This window comes from Artibeus jamaicensis, unplaced genomic scaffold (genome assembly GCF_021234435.1).
Source record: "Artibeus jamaicensis isolate MK-2021 breed Jamaican fruit bat unplaced genomic scaffold, CSHL_Jam_final contig_3152, whole genome shotgun sequence".
NCBI lineage: Eukaryota > Metazoa > Chordata > Mammalia > Chiroptera > Phyllostomidae > Artibeus > Artibeus jamaicensis.
In genome coordinates this window covers 1,983,592-2,000,119 of record NW_026521729.1, presented here as the reverse complement: position 1 = coordinate 2,000,119, position 16,528 = coordinate 1,983,592, and the positions used below count along the sequence as shown (strand labels likewise).

The following is a 16,528-nucleotide window of genomic DNA, read 5'->3' as shown; positions in this document are numbered from 1 at the left end:
CCTGAGAGGTCTTTAAACAGAAATCCACACGTCAGGCAAATAGACAAACTTTGCAAGTTTCACAGTGGTCACTACCTTTCCGGTTTGTCACTGTGCCCTGTCATCCTGAGCTCATCTCCACGCCCGGCCTGGCAGGGAGAGCCCTGGGGAGTGGTCCCTGGCACTGACGCCACTTGGGGTAATTCTGCCCCCCAATCGTTCCTACAACGGCTCCTCTTTGGCCTGGTCCCCTTTGTTATTCACTCAACATGCATTTATCGGGGACCCGCTCTATGCTGTTCAGTTGGTTGGAATTGGTGAATGTGATCGGCTCAGACCTGTGCCTGTGCAGACCGGCCAGCGGGTTGGATGGAATGGACGTTCTCCTTTCCGGAAAAGAACGCTTGGGTGTAAAACCTTGTCCACGGTTTTGCGGGGCTCCTGGACTCCCGGTTAAGCACCCCTAACCTGGAGGGCAACTCCCCAACCCAGCTTTCTAACCTTACACAGTCTGAGCGTTTCCACCTGCTCCTGCTGCCCAGCCCCACAGCCCAGCGCACCCTGGTCCCGGGGCCCTCAGAACCGGGGATGAAGGGGGACAGTATGAGCCAGTCGGGCCCTCCAGAAGCTCTCGGTCCCCAAGGGCTGACTCAAGTTGGACACCGTGAAGTCCTGAGGGTGCCGAGCATCTCGGAGCTGGTCGTCTGGGGACCTGTGTGAGCTCTGAGAACCCAGGTCTGAGAGGCAAAGTAGGGAGAGGGGAAAAGGTGTCCTTCCATGTCCTCCCTCCCCAGGGTGGCCGGAGCCAAGCACAAGCCAAGCTCAGATGCCTAGAGCTGTTGGTGGCCTTGAGGCCTCCATTCATCCCCTGCCTCGTCCTCCAAGACTCTGGTCCTGTCTGCCCCCACCCGGGCCCCTTCCAGAGCACCCTCTCCAGTTGCTGCGCTCACCACACAGCCTGCCTGGTCTGTGTCCCTGTCCCATTCCCCACCGACTCAGCAGCACCATGAGCACAGCCACCGGGTGTGCTGTGGGGGTCCCAGCTCCTGTCACCACCCATGGCATGGAAGACGCACAGTAAAGATTTATTGGGCGAAATGGCTGAAAGATGACACAAGCCCAGCAGGGGTGACAGGGAGCTGAGAGGCTGCCCACACCCAGGAAGCAGAGCCAGAAGCCAGCATGCAGGGCATGTACCAAGGGGACGGGAGGGAAGCGGGGACCTCAGGAGCTGGGGTGGCCCTTCCCAGCTGGGGCGGGGCTCCAGGCCTTGCACCCCGCCTTCCTCCGGTCCCAGGCAGGCCACTATCTCAGCGATCACACGGTGGGCAGGACGGCAGTGGACACGTGCTCTGCCTCCCACCCTGTCCAGGGACCCTGCTCGCCAGCTGTGGGCGGTTCAGGCCAACCCCCCTGCCTCCTCTCTGCTGCAGGCCCAGCCTATAAAGTCACCCTGTGTGTCCCCACCGACCCCGGCCCCCTCTCCGGACACCCAGAGCCACAATGGCAGAGCTGCCAGTGTCTGAGACGCCTGGGGACCCCACTCTGTGCAGTGGGCGCTTCACCATTAGCACACTGTTGGGGGGCGATGAGCCCCCGCCACCAGCGGCCTATGACACCTGCCACCCTAGCCACCTGACCCACGGCAGCACCTTATACATGCGAACCTTTGGCTATAACACTGTTGACGTGGTGCCAGCCTACGAGCACTATGCCAACAGCGCCCTGCCCGGTGAGCCCCGAAAGGTCCGGCCCACACTAGCTGACCTGCACTCCTTCCTTAAGGTAAGCATCATCTCAAAAGGTTGGCCACTTCCCTGCTGTGTGACCTTGACTCAGTGACCTAACCTCTCTAAGCCTCGGCTCTCTCATCTCTGCCATGAAGATGTGTCTTCCTTGTGAGTCGAGAGGCCCTGATGAAATGTGGTCGGGGGAGCTATGGGGCTCTGAGCACATGTTGTAATGTTTACTGCCCAGTCGCCAGCAACCTAATCAAGCGAACTAGGGCTGCCTGGAGAGGTAGTGAGCTCCCAGTCACTGGAAGCATGCAAACAGAGGCTGAGCACCCCTGAAAGCAACAGGGAGCAGAGAGGAAGCAAGGTCTGCATCAGAGAAGAGGCTTTCTGGGTTTGCTGCCTGGGAGGCTGGACTGTGGAGGGTGGAGGGCCAGGAGCCCTGCCTGCCTCACCTGCCACAGTTCCCGGCCCCCAACAGGAAGGCAGCCACCTGCATGCCCTGGCCTTTGACGGCCAGCCCAGCCACGAGATGACGGATGGGCTCGTGGAGGACGAGGCAGGCACCAACGTGGAGAAGAGCCCCGGGGAGCCTGTGCGCTTTGGCTGGGTCAAGGGCGTGATGGTGAGTGGGATGTGGGGTGGGTGTTTGGGAACACTGGCGGGCAGACAGAGCTCCAACCAGCCTCAGCTCTGACTCGCAGGCCTTAGTGGCCAGGGCAGACCCGAGGCCCATCCTGGACCTCAGTTTCTCCATCTGCATAGTGACCTCAAATTTTCTCTAGTTTTGTACTTCCTGACCTTTGTTTACCACCCCCAGACTGAGACACTGAGACCTGGCCCTAAGGCACATCTCTTTTTGGCTACTCACTTGTCCTGTGACATTGGACAAGTTACTTGACCTGTGCCTCAGTTTTCTCATCTGGCAAATGACGAGCATTGCACGAGTTAATAGATGTAAAGTGCTTGAAGCAAGGCCTGCTTTGGAGTTATTAGAAGAAACTGTGTTTCCCCAGAGCAGCCATAAGAGGGCAGCACTAACCACACAAATCCACAGCGCGTTTTTCTCATTTTCCATGATGGGAAGGGGAAGGTTTGCTGTGGTGCAGACAGAGCACCAATAAGTCTCCAGACAGTGAAGGATCAAGTGAACTTGGCTTTGGCTTTGGAAGACATTATGGGACTTTACAGAGGGGGTTGCATGAGATTTAAGAGAAAACATTAGTCTTGCTCTGGGAGGCAGTGGGCCCAAGTTCTGACCTTAATTCTGCCAAACTGCCTCCTGGCTGTGCCTCGGTTTCTCCATCTGAACGGTGAGCCCCACTCCACCCCCAGAGGTTCGCATGGAGATGCTGGATCTCCCGCCTGGACTGTGGTGGCCAGAGCCCAGCATGGCCCGTCTGGTATCTCAGAGCAGATGGGAGGCCTTAGAAATCTCCCACATGCCCGTCTCAACCCGGCCTGGCTGGTGCAGTCCTTCCCCTGGGGAATATCAGCCTCAGCCAAGGCCTCTGCACCTGAGACTGGATTTCTGCCTGGATGTGGGGCGTTGGCTCAGCTAGCATTTGCTGAGCTGCCCCGAAATGCCAGGCCCTTGGCCAACAGGCCATGGCGGCCATGGCTGGGGCTGCCAGACACAGGATCGTGGGCTGGGAGCAGGGCAGGGGTGGTGGTACTCAAAGCCCATCCTCAGGCCTCCAGGGGAGCGCAGGGAAGTGGGTGGGAGGGGCAGGTGGGTGTCTGGGTTCCTTCCCTCCGCTTGATGCCCCACAAAACCAGAGGGCCACTGAACTGGGTGAAGCAAAGCAATTACCCAGGCGTCTCCAAGGCCTAGGTGCCAGCTGACACGGCAGGACTGGGGACAGGGACCTGTGTGTTCACCCGAGGGGTATCCGACCCCCACCCCGCACGTGACACCCAACCCGCTCTCCTCCCAGATCCGGTGCATGCTCAACATCTGGGGTGTGATCCTCTACCTGCGGCTTCCGTGGATTACGGCCCAGGCAGGCATCGGTGAGTTCCACCCTGGGGGGTTGGGGAAGGTGTGCTTGAACTTGGGCTGCAGGGCCCCTGGGCCCCTGCGGTGACACAGGTCGGGAGATGTGGCAGAGGAGCATGGGACACGGAATCAGCAGCTCTGAGGGCCCTCCCTGCCTCTGGTTGCCCTCAGCAAGCCACTTAATCTCTTAGAGCCAATTTCTACTACAGAGCATCCAGGTTAGAAACCTGCACTCCAGACAGACCAGTGTTCAGATGGCTCTGGCTCTGGACCACGCTGTGTGACCTCGGACAAGGTTCTTAACCTCTCTGAGCCTTAGTTTCCTCATCAGTAAAAGGGGGGTGATAATTGTCTCCACTTCACAGACCTGCTGTTGGGTTTCTGTGTTGCATGTAAATGGCATGGGATTTAGCACCCAGAGGCGCTCACCAAGTGGTACCTCTTGCTTTATTTTTTATTATTAAAAAGGGCACCTTTGCTTCCATACCTAATGACCTTTTACCTGTTGGCTCATCAGCCCCTGACTCTTCAGGCTAGACCAGGAGGTAGACAGAGTCTACTTTTCAGATGAGTGAACAGAGGCTCAGAGAAGGGAAGTGAGTTCAGTTGCAGAGCGAACCAGTCAGCTGACTCAGGTTCCTGCCCTGGGAAAGGCCCCCACTGAGTTCTGGGGTGACTACATCCTCACCCATGCCCACAGTGCTGACCTGGATCATCATCCTGCTCTCGGTCACCGTGACTTCCATCACTGGCCTCTCCATCTCGGCCATCTCCACCAATGGCAAGGTCAAGTCAGGTGGGCCCCCGCCACCCCCCCGACTGCCTTTCCCTACCCACCTCCTCTTATAGGTCCCCCAGACTTCACCCTGGGGCTGGGTCTCTGAACTGCTCCCTACCCACCCCCAACACTGGGGCACCCCAGGCTGCTCCTTCTGGTTCCAGGTGAGGGCTTTGGGCAGGATGATCCAGGTTCCCTCCTGTGCCACGGGCCCCACAGAGCCCGAGGCCACCCAGCTTCTCCTGCCCTCATCCAGCCCAGCCAGCCGACTCCTCTGTCCCCAATAGGTGGCACCTACTTCCTCATCTCCCGGAGTCTTGGCCCAGAGTTAGGGGGCTCCATCGGCCTCATTTTTGCTTTCGCCAACGCCGTGGGTGTGGCCATGCACACTGTGGGCTTCTCGGAGACCGTGCGGGACCTGCTCCAGGTGAGGCAGGGCTGAGCCCGGGCGGAGGGGCCCACAGCCTGCCTTGGCCTCTTTCACCCCATCCGGGCTGGGCCTTCCTTGGCCCAGTGTGCCCGTCAGGGACCGAGGCCACCATCTCATCGCTGTGGGTGACGGTGACAGTGTCATCAAAGGAAGGCCATTCCCCGAAGGCCCTTCAGGTGTGCGTGTTGCCTTCGGAGCCCCACTGTCCAGGCCCAGCAGCTGCTGCTTTGGAGGCTGTAGCCGGGGGGTCCAACCTTTTGGGGGGTCCAACCTTTTGGCGTCTCCCGGGCACACTGGAAGAACACGAGTTGCTCTGGGCCACCTACTAAATACATCACGACACATAATCACAATTAAGTAAATTTACGATTTTGTGTGGGGTGGCATTCACAGCCACCCTGGGCCGCAGGTCGGACACCCCCACGAGGCGGGAAAGGCGTCTGGACTTGTGCTTTCCTGGGGAGAGAGCTGCCGCAAAAGCAGGGAGTCCAGGCGGAGGCGTCTGGGCGGGGCGCAGCGCGCAGCTCACAGCCTGGCCTGTTCCCCTCCCCCAGGAGTACGGCTCGCCCATCGTGGACCCCACCAACGACATCCGAATCATCGGCGTCGTCACCGTCACTGTGCTGCTGGCCATCTCCCTGGCTGGCATGGAGTGGGAGTCCAAGGTGAGGAGCCAGGTTGGGGAGGGGGCGCGTGAGTGGGCAGTGGAGAAGTGGGGGCAGTGAGAATGGGCCCTGCTCCTGGTTCCGCCTCTCCCTGTCTGTATCAGTATCAGCAAGGCTTCAGGACCTGCTCCCACAACAAAGAGGCCCAAGGAAGGGGCCTTAAACGAGAGTCCCTCGGTTCTCTCTCCTGTAACAGTTCAGGTGTCCCTGGTTCCTGGGGCTCAGGTCCCAGTCTCCTTCCATCCTGTGGCCTCTCCAACCCCGGGTGTGACCCTCATCTACTGGTTCGTGTTGGCCGCCACCAGTCAGCAGGAAGGGAACTATCCCTTTCGGTTAAATCCCATGGTCCACAACCTGGTCCCACGGCCACAACCGGCGGCTGAGGGACCGAGGTCCCCGTGTGAACTGTGAAATGGGGGAAGGACAGATGTCGAGCTACAGATGGCAGACCGGGCCAGACCCGGCCCCCACCACCCCTCCTGTCACCCTCCTCCACTCCGACCCCAGCTGCGCCGGCCTCCTCGCTGCCCCTTGAGCGGACCAAGCTTCTGCCTCATCATTCTGCTCACTCATCCTCCTTCAGGACCCCCGAAGACACAAGTGCAGGCCACCCTGCTAAAGTAGCCCCCAACCCCGTCCCCATGGCAGCCCTGTTCTTACACTACGCTCATGTCCCCTGTCCATCCGCAAGACAAGAGCCCTGTGGTGGCATCGGCTCCTGGAGGAGAGCCAGCAGCCTGATGGGTGACAAGTGAGGGAATGGATGGACGAATGGATGATGGATGATGGATGAATGGATGAATGGATGGATGGATGGATGGATGGATGGATGGATGGATAATGGATGATGGATGATGGGTGGATGGATGGATGGATGGATGAGTGAACAGGGGAGTGAGGCCCTGGGGCAGGTTCTTCCTGCTGGGGTGCCCTGAAGAGGTGGGGCCAGGCCATCTGACTGCTAAGTCCCATGTCCCCAGGCCCAGGTGCTCTTCTTCCTGGTCATCATGGTCTCTTTTGCCAACTACTTGGTGGGGACCCTGATCCCCCCATCTGATGACAAGGCCTCCAAAGGCTTCTTCAGCTACCGGGGTAGGTACAGATTGGGGGCCCTGCCTATGGGGAGAGGGACCACCTGCTCACCCATCTGGCCTGTTGTGTGGGTGCTGGGAGGATGGGGCCCCCGATTCCATGGCCAGGACCTGCCGCTGGTGGTCCCTGCCTGCCCGGTTGGGCCCACGGAGCGGGCAGAGTCCTGCAAGTGGCCCTGACTCAGGCCTTGGTTTCCCAGGGGACATTTTTGTCCAGAACCTGGTGCCCGACTGGCGGGGCCCGGACGGCACCTTCTTCGGGATGTTCTCCATCTTCTTCCCCTCGGCCACCGGCATCCTGGCAGGTGCCAACATCTCCGGGGACCTCAGGGTGAGCGGCACACCCAGTCCCCCCTCTTCCAGGTCCTGCTTACCAGGATCTCCCACTGGGCGCTGACCTTGGCCCTGACACCAGGAGGCCAGAGCCTCTCACATCCAGTCCAGTCCCGCTCAACCCAGCCCAAGCCCCCTCGTGTTGCCTCGTGCCTCCCCTCGCTTTTGCCTCCGCTGTCTGGGACTCCCTACCTGGTTTCCACACCTCGCAAAGTTCTGTTCCTCTATGACACCCCACCCTTACACCTCTCCCGGTGCTCCCTCAGTGTCACGGTGCCCGTCGTAGTGATGTCAGGCCATTTATGTCGCCGGAGACCCAGGGCCTGCCTCTGGGTCTCTGCGTCCTGCTAAGAGTTGGACACAGGGAAGGTGCCCGGTACATGTTTGCAGAGTGAAGAGTGGCGAGGCGTGGCAGATGCGCAGTGTGGGGCAGACATGCAGAGGGCTGTGTCGTGGGGCCGAGGGAGAGACAAGGCACAGGGGCTGCAGCAGAACTTCCCGGGGGGCAGGGCTGGGGCTGGGCTGCGGACGAGGGGAAAGCCCAAGGAGCATCCGCTGGCAGGCCGGTCACAGGAGGTGGCGGGTGAGCGGGTGGATGGCAGGCGGCCCCGCTCAGTGCCGGGAGCTGCTCCGGAGGTGCTCCTGACCCACGTCCGTAATGCACGAGTAGCTGTGCACTGGGGACAAGCCCGAACCTCAGCCCCACTGGCCCACAGCCGCCTGGCCTGCCTGCCCTGCGGGCCTGTCGAGGTCAGCTGCCTCAGCTGGACCCCCCTCCCAGTTCCTCTTCGTAGCCTGGGGATTTATCTAGATGTTCCATCAAGCTTCGCAGGTTACAACTGGCCCAGTGAGCTGGACTCACAGCCGGGCTGTGGTCTCGGAGCTGGGTGGCAGGGGCACCTCCACTCTGTCCTAAATGCCCTCAAGCCCGGATGGAGCCCCTCCCTTCTGGATCCCACCCTCGGACCATCCCAGGGGACAGTGTGTCCTCCGCAGAAGGGCGTCTCCTCCCATCACGGACACTGTATGCAAGTTTCTTAAAACCTCTCTGGGCCTCAGCTTCCCCCTCTGTGAAATGGGGCCAGGATAGGAAGTGAGAATTCAGTGCGTTAACTTGCGTAAAGCAGAGCAGTGCCCAGCACAGGGGACATGCTAAGGACTAGCAGCTGCCAAGGTCATCATCATTTGTGCCACATGTGCTACGTGCTGCCTCCTCCTTCATGAACATCATCCCCCCGGCAGCTGTAAGGGCTCAAGCTGGCCTCACCCCCGAGGCCTGGAGCAGCCAGCCAGACTCAGAGAGGGCTGGGCCGGCCCAGGGCCACACACACGGCGGGGCAGAGGTTGCGGGTTTCTGGAAAACAGAGTCTTCACTTGACTACAGCCATCTTAGCGTCCAAGGGACACTGTGTGAGCCCTGGCGTCACACCAGTGTCTTGTGGCCCCAGAAGCTTGTGAACTGGACCAGGCGTGGAGTTGGTTAGAGTTTCCCTCCCTGCTTTGGGCTCCAGTCCTTATGACCTACCTTGGCTGTGGCCCGTCCTCCTCTGCAAGTCCCCAGTTGCAAAGTTCCCTTTTCCCTGTGCCCCACCCCCAGCCTCAGACAAGGGCAGGGCCTTCCTGGCCGCCTGACGTTCCCTCCCCCTCCCCCAGGACCCTGCTATAGCCATCCCGAAGGGGACACTCATGGCCATTTTCTGGACCACCATCTCCTACCTGGCCATCTCGGCCACCATCGGTAAGTAGCTGGCCCACAGGCTGGAGGGGTTGTGGGGGGCTGGGGGAAGGTGGGTTTGGCACTCTAACAGGGTGAGCTGGGCTGGGAGGACTTTGCAACCCCAGGAAGAGGAGCCTTGGACCTCGTTTGGAAGGCAGTCTGGTGGTGACCAGACCATGGGGAGGGGGGCGGACCGGGCTCTTCCGCCCTTCAAATATGACGTGTGACGTTACAGATTCAAGGGTGCGAGAATCCTACAGCAATCATGATATCGATGATGATGACGATGATGGAGATGACACTAGCAGCTGACTGCCCAGTCCTTTACTTGCATTACCACATGTAATCTGGGCACTGTCATCTCCACTGTTTTATGGGGGAGAAAATAAGGGCTCAGAGAGGTTCGGTGACCTGTCCAAGGTCACACAGCCCCTGAGTGGTGGAGCCGGGCTTCGACCCCAGGCCTGAGCTGCCGACATCCGCCTCTACCTGAGAGCCTCACAGGTGTTCTTGCTCCTTGTGAGGTAAGCTACTCACAGACAGCCAAGGGACGTGGCCCGGGTCACAGCCAGGCAGGGTCTGGGACCCGGGTCTCCGTCTTGAGGACATCGCGACCTCAGGTCACGTGGGCTCACTGCGTCTCTGTTGCCACACGACAAGGGTGGTGGCAGCGCCAGCCTCCCAGGGGCAAGCGAAGTACCTGGCGCGGTGCTGGGCACAGCAGAAGAGCTCCCGCACGCGGTTCCACTGCCGCTGTCTTTATTGGCACCGTTATTATCACGTCAGAAAAGAGGAGCCGCCCCTCGGCACCTCCCTGTCTGCGGAAATGGCCTTTGGGGCTGCGACAGAGGAGGGGAGGGGCGGGAGACAGCCCTCCCCACGTCCTCCTTCCTCGCCAGGCTCCTGCGTGGTTCGAGACGCCTCCGGGGACCTGAACGACACCATGACCCCCGGCTTGGGCGCCTGCGAGGGGCTGGCCTGTGGCTACGGCTGGAACTTCACCAAGTGCTCCCAGCAGCACAGCTGCCGCTACGGCCTCATCAACTACTACCAGGTGCCACGGTCTCCGCTCCGGATGCAGGGAGGGGGCAGGCGGAGGGTGGACATGGTTTGGGCTCAGGTGGGGGCCCCCAGGCCTGCTCCAGCCTCGGTGGGCACTGGGACCCCCGGGTGATGGTAAAGACTCGGACAGAGGTGTCAGGACCCAGCCCTTGCCCGCACAGGGGGCTCTGGCCCACCCCCCGCCGTGCCAGCCCTGAGCCCCGTGTCCCCGCAGACCATGAGCATGGTGTCAGGCTTCGCACCCCTGATCACGGCTGGCATCTTCGGGGCCACCCTCTCCTCTGCCCTGGCCTGCCTCATCTCTGCCGCCAAAGTCTTCCAGGTGAGGCTGCGGAAGGGGGACCGGTCAGTATCTAGGAGGCCCCAGTACGAGGGCCCTTTGGTGACTGCTACAGAGGCCTGGAGGGGTCATGGGACGGGGTTCCAGACTGGAGGACAAAGGGGACAGAGAGCAAACTCCTGCAGGACGTGGCCACCTCCCCATGGGGTGCCTGTTTACTGTCTTCCTGGTGGGGCAGGGAGGTGGCTGCCATCTCACAGAGAGGGGAGCTGGGACCCAGCTGGGGCAGGGACCCAGAGGGAGAGGGGGGAGCAAGCAGGGGCCAGGAGGGAGGGCAGAGGAGGGACGGCCAGGGGCTGAGTATTGCATCTGGCCCCACAGTGCCTGTGTGAGGACCAGCTGTACCCTCTGATCGGCTTCTTCGGCAAGGGCTACGGCAAGAACAAGGAGCCGGTGCGCAGCTACCTGCTGGCCTACGCCATCGCGGTGGCCTTCATCCTCATCGGTGAGAGGCTGCGCAGGCACCTGGCCTCTCTGGCCGGCTGTGGGGGCCGTGGGGGCAGGGCTCCTTTCCCTGCTGCTCACCTGTGTGCCCAGCACCCAGCCAGGCCTGGCAGGTGGTGGGCAATCTGTGAATAACTCAAGCAAGGGGGACGTGCCCCAGAAGGAGACTTTGGGAGGTCATGGGGCCTCTCCCCCACCCCCCACTACCAGACAGGGCAGCTCCCACACCATGCCAGGCGGGCAGACCACCCTATTTTGTTAGGGGGGACCCTCTCTGCCTTCCCTGGTTCTGCATTCCTGTGTCCTGGCAGCGGGGACCCCTCCCCACCTCACCTCAGGCCTGAATGAGCCCCCAGGACACCTGTGGGGCACAGGACGAGCTGAAGGGTCCCTCCTTGGGAGCTGATGCAAATGGCGGGATCAGCATCTCTAGGTGCATTAACTAGACGAGCCTCATCTCCCACACTCTGAGCTGCTAGGCCCCTCAGGCTTCAAGGCAGGGATGGCTGAGGAGAAGGATCCCAGTGCATCAGTTAGATGGACCTTCAACTCTGGCTCTGCCGTGTGCCAGCTGTGTGCCCTTGGACAACTCACTTCCCCTCCCTGAGCCTCAGTTCCCTCATCTGCAAAATGGGAGCAATAGTGCATAGCAGGCGTGCTCAGGTGGGCAGGAGGAGCCCATAGCGCACACATGCAAACATACATGTGCACACATGCATTCATGTGTGTGTGGTTTCACATGTGCACACTCCCCGATACATCCTGGTCACTTAGCCAACGAGGCAGAAGTTGCTAGGAGAGAGGGGCCTGAGAGCAAGGCCTGGGGCTGTGCCGTGGCCTGAGGACGCCCCAGCCGCTGCTCCCTCTGCAGGAGTGGGGCAGGCTGGGCTGCTGGTGTGCCCGGGGTCCCGCCACAGCCGAGTCCCTGCTTCCCAGGCCAGCAGCCCCCACCCTTGAAATTCACCCTCACAGTCTAGTCACTGCCACCCTGGGGAACCTTTCCAGATGCAAGGGCCACTCCTGGGTCCTGAACCTGGTCAGGAGGCCGCAGGGCCACATCCACGGAAGGGGGGTGTCTAGTCAGGCCTGGTGTTCCTGACCAATCTCTGCTCAGCCCGCAGTCCACCATGACTTGGAGTTGACGTTGCTTCCTCTGGGGGTTCTGACCCGACCTCAGACTGAGGGCTTGATCTCGGAAGCTTGGGGGCAGGGTTCTTGTGTCCACGCAGTGGGATCAGATACAGACAGGAGGTGCATGTCTTGTTTCGGGAACCCTGAGGCAGGGCCTGAGACGGGGGTTTACGTGTGGAAGTCTGCCTGTGGACAGGGGCCAGTGGGACAGGGGAGGGGAAGGGCCAGTTCGTGAGTAGGTTTCTGCTGTGGGGGGAGTAGTGATAGGGTCTCAGGGTTTCAGATCAAAGGGGACGTGTGTCCTGGGTCAGGTTGTGAACTTATTTCTTACTCTAATTTGTGGTCACACAGAATGTGTGACAGCCTCTGTCCTTGGCCACCCCCCCCTCACCTGATGGCTTCTACTCTCACATGACTCTCTGCCTCCTTAAAAGCAGGCTGTTCGCAGTTTACAAAACATCGGCCCTTTGAGCGGCACAAAACGATGGGCCCATTTCACAGATTAGGAGGCTGGGACTCACTGAGCCTCAGAGTCCTGTCTGGGGTCCCCCGCCCTTTGAGGGAGGTGCCAGGTGGCTCCCTGGCAGACTTGCACGACAGACTGTTTAATTTCTCCCCGGATCCCCGAAGCGGAGCTCAACACCATCGCCCCCATCATCTCCAACTTCTTCCTGTGCTCCTACGCCCTCATCAACTTCAGCTGCTTCCATGCCTCCATCACCAACTCACCCGGTAAGCAGCCCCTCACCCCTCCTCGGGGGGCAGCAGGAGGGGCTGGGGCCTGGTGGGGAGGGGAGGCATGGGTAGGGTGAGCAGACCAAGGCTACCTCTCAATCGGGACCAATGAAAGACACCATTTAAGTAATAATGACAGTAGCTACCCCACGTCCAACGCTTACCATGCACACTGCACATGGATTCACGTACTCCTCACAGTGCGCGGATTTTTCCAGTGCCTTCCTCGATCCACTGTACCAGGGTGGGTCATCTGAGTGCCCAGAGAAGGCAGAGAATGGCCCATACAAGGGCACTGCAGGTTGAACAATGCATAACTCTAGGCAGCACCACTGACAGATGTCATAGGTTTGCGTGTTTATTAGAACTTTCTGGCAGGTGTCAGTAGAGGGTCTTGAGGAAGATTCTTTCTAGTTAGTCCCAAATTGCTGATGGGCCGGTCGCCGGGCTGCCTGTTCCATAGACAATGGACCGTGGTGTCGAGGAGTCACTGGTGGTGGCCCTGGCGTGGCCTCCGGTGCGGAGCCGGGCAGAGTCCCGTCCTACCCCTCCACCTCTTGTGGCTCCGCACCAGCCTCAGGCCCGGGCTATTGCTAACATTGGCTGTCTTGCGGCAGCATTTGGCCGGAGCTGGACCACTGCCTCCTCCTTGTAGCCTGTTGACATGGCAGAATGCCGGCCAAGAGGGAGCCTCCCAGCGCCTCCAGGAGGGTGGGCGGGTGGGGGCTGGGACCCTGGCTGTGGGCACGGTCAGCACCCAGGCCCTGCCCGCCAGTGCTGGCCCAGGAGGAAGCTCCCGGGTGCTGAGCGTGCCCACCAACCCACGTCCCCCCCACCCAGGGTGGAGGCCCTCATTCCAATACTACAGCAAATGGGCGGCGCTGTTTGGGGCGGTCATCTCCGTGGTCATCATGTTCCTGCTGACCTGGTGGGCGGCCCTCATTGCCATCGGCGTCGTCCTCTTCCTCCTGCTCTACGTCATCTATAAGAAGCCAGGTGTGTGGTGTCGGGCTGCTGCGCCGGCGCCAGCGGCCGTCTTTTCCACCACCCCCATCAGGGCCTGTATTAGGCTCCTCCCCGTGGTGGGAGGAGCCTGTGGGCATGCGCCCACTCAGAGCCCACACCTCTACTTCTAGACCCTCCCCCGGCCCCCGGGTCCCTGGAATTGCCCGCCCAGGTCCAGCTCCTGAGAGGGTAGCTGGCCCCTGGTGAACAAACCTGGGCCTGACTGACTGTAGGGCAGGGGACAAAGCGTGACACGTGGACAGGGGTGTCCACACAGGCAAGGATGCTGGGGGGTTACAGCAACCTGGGGGCGGGATGCAGAGCCCCGGGAAAACCAGGATTCCGGATTTGGACCTGGCCCTCCAGGTCACTGTGCAGGTCTGTTGGTCAAGGGAGGAGGCTGTTCTGTAGACTTGATGCCTGGATGTATAACTTTGATTTAGTTTTTATTTTTTTATTGTTGTCAATTACAGTGGTCCCTATTTTCCCCCTATTACTCTCCCTTGCCCTACCCACCCCCTAATGTATAATGTTTTCAGAAAAGATTTTATTTTTAGAAAGAGGGGAAGAGAAGGAGAAATAGAGGGAGAGAAACATCAGTGTGTGGTTGCCTCTCAAGCGCCCCCACCAGGGACCTGGCCTGCAACCCAGGCATGTGCCCTGCCTGGGAATCAAACCAGCAACCTCTGGTTTGCAGGCCTGTGCTGAATCCACTGAGCCACACCAGCCAGGGCTAATGAATAACTTTTAAATAATATGTAGCCATAAGTCATGTGCAGGCTGCTCCCCAGCCAAGCAGCCCTGCTCCCGTGGGTACTCCTTCCTAGAAAATGCCGACATCCCCTCCCTCCGAATGTCTGGTTTCTTCCTGTGGTTCCTAACCTCACTCTCCCCCACCCCCAGAGGTGAACTGGGGCTCCTCCGTACAGGCCGGCTCCTACAACCTGGCCCTCAGCTACTCGGTGGGCCTCAACGAGGTGGAGGAGCACATCAAGAACTACCGGTGAGCTTGGCCCCCCGGGGCCCAGGGTCACCATGGCCTTGCTCTGCAAGGCTCCAGGCCAGGACCGTCCCCTGATGCGGGCAGACCCAGGGTGGGCACAGCCCCCACTGGAGAGGGTGCAGGGTGGAGGAGCACCACATGGCAGCGAGGGGACTGGGGTTGGTGTTGCCCAACCAAGGGGACTGAGCAAGTGAGCAACTGGGGCGACCGCCCTGTACCTCCATTCCCGCAGCGGAATGTGCCCCTTGCCATGCCAAGGGCTCTGCCAGGGCGCTCTGTCCCCTCCTCAGTGAGGCGAGTCGTGTGCCCAGCGCCCCCGTTTTGCCAGATCGCAATGCTAACGATCGGTTCTGTTCACGTGGCATCGCTGCACAAAGCGCCTCACGCAGTCTCAGCACTGCTCTGAGGCGTGTGAAATGCCTCGCCCATTCACAGAGGACAACACCGAGGCACGGAGTGGTTAAGTAGCTGGCCCCAGGTCACACAGCTGAGTGGCCAGTTTTGCCTGGCTCTGAGTCAGCTGGTGACCCAGAGGCTGAGCCACTGACCCAGGTGACACAGTGAGCTCATAGGGGATGGGCATCCTCACGCGCTGTCCTTATTCTTCCCACCACCCCGCTGTGCTGGGCAGCAGCAGGTGTAGTGAAAAGGGTGGTTTGCCCAAGTGGGGCATTTGGTAGCCTCAGAAGGAGGACAAAGGAGGCCCAGTGTGCTGGCCGCCATGAGGTCTGGAAGGGCCCTGAAGTTCACTCTCGGGTCCCAGGTGGGAAGAGGAGGCCCATCGTGTGGGGGTCCTGCCGAAGGCCATGCAGCGGCTCTAAGAAGGGAGGAGACCGAGGAGTGGGTGGACATCCTGGGCGCCTGCGTTGGTCTCCAGACCCCCATGGGCTCTGTCCTGATGGCTCATGCCCTTTGCCCTTCCCCTCCTCAGCCCCCAGTGCCTGGTGCTCACGGGGCCCCCCAACTTCCGCCCAGCCCTGGTGGACTTTGTGGGCACCTTCACTCGGAACCTCAGCCTGATGATCTGTGGCCATGTGCTCATCGTGAGTGCCCCCTGGAGGTGGGGTGGGGCTGCATGCCTGCCCCTACCCGCCTTCTTTCCCCGCCCCATGTCTGGAAACCAGGCGCTGCGGAGCCCAGGGGCAGTCTCCAGCACAGGAACGGGGGGGCTAAGTTTCAGGCCAGAGGGTGAAGGCAGCCCCTGATGTCGCCCACGACCCACCCACAGGGACCCCGCAAACAGAGGATGCCGGAGCTCCGGGCCATCGCCAACGGGCACACCAAGTGGCTAAACAAGAGGAAGATCAAGGCCTTCTACTCAGACGTCATCGCCGAGGACCTCCGCAGCGGGGTCCAGATTCTCATGCAGGTGCGCTGGCTTGGGGCTTCCCCGAAGGGCTTCTTACTTGGACTGACAACCTGACAGGCAGGACCTCCGGAGGGGCTAGTCAAAGCCCCTTTTGCTGCAACAGAAGCCCCACCTTTCCTGCCTCTTCAGATGCGCAGCCTCTGGGTCCTTCCCTGAGAGCGCTGACTCAGGAAAACTGACCAAGGAGAAGCCCGCGTGGCCTGGAGCTCACCTTGTGGGGTTTTTTGTTTTGTTTTTTTGAGATATAATTAACCAACTGCAAAGCAAAAAAGTGTTAAGCGTATAGTTTGATAAATGTTTACATACGCAGGCACTGCTCCATGATATGAAACCACCACTCGGATCACGTTCTAGAATATTCCATGGGGCCGTTCATTTTACTGCTCAGTTCTCTCATCCGTGAGATGGGGTTCATGGATAACAAAACAGTTGTTACTTCCAAGTCAGTGTCTGAGAATCCCTTTGAACAGTTTTAAGTATTCCTCAAAATTAAAGAAAGCACACACCAGGTCTCCTTGGGGTCATACAAACACGTCGGGAGTAGAGAGAGGTGATGTTCACACAGCACAGAGGCCGTACTGAGTGTCCCTGAGTTATACACTTGAAAACGATGACTTTTGTCATGTAAATGTCACCTCAAAATATTAAATAGCATTTTTAAGCATTTGAAAAAAGAGAGAACTGTCAAAGATGTATGGATTAGATGACCCAGGA

The 16,528-nt window shown here is 59.9% G+C and overlaps 1 protein-coding gene across 2 annotated transcripts in view; it reads left to right on the top strand.

The window, feature by feature from the left end:
* Positions 1-1,427: 1,427 nt before the first annotated feature.
* SLC12A3 (solute carrier family 12 member 3) overlaps positions 1,428-16,528 on the top strand; it is a 29,534-nt gene continuing 14,433 nt past the window's right edge. For both annotated transcript variants that reach the window (XM_037141519.2, XM_037141518.2), the window contains exons 1-17: positions 1,428-1,764; positions 2,194-2,337; positions 3,650-3,725; positions 4,412-4,507; positions 4,777-4,916; positions 5,474-5,584; positions 6,565-6,676; positions 6,876-7,006; positions 8,662-8,746; positions 9,625-9,779; positions 10,002-10,109; positions 10,449-10,572; positions 12,333-12,434; positions 13,278-13,433; positions 14,346-14,445; positions 15,377-15,488; positions 15,674-15,814. In XM_037141519.2, the coding sequence (XP_036997414.2) occupies positions 1,483-1,764; positions 2,194-2,337; positions 3,650-3,725; positions 4,412-4,507; positions 4,777-4,916; positions 5,474-5,584; positions 6,565-6,676; positions 6,876-7,006; positions 8,662-8,746; positions 9,625-9,779; positions 10,002-10,109; positions 10,449-10,572; positions 12,333-12,434; positions 13,278-13,433; positions 14,346-14,445; positions 15,377-15,488; positions 15,674-15,814 (2,175 nt within the window). In that variant the 5' untranslated portion in view covers positions 1,428-1,482. The remainder of the gene's footprint in view (positions 1,765-2,193; positions 2,338-3,649; positions 3,726-4,411; positions 4,508-4,776; positions 4,917-5,473; positions 5,585-6,564; positions 6,677-6,875; positions 7,007-8,661; positions 8,747-9,624; positions 9,780-10,001; positions 10,110-10,448; positions 10,573-12,332; positions 12,435-13,277; positions 13,434-14,345; positions 14,446-15,376; positions 15,489-15,673; positions 15,815-16,528) is intronic.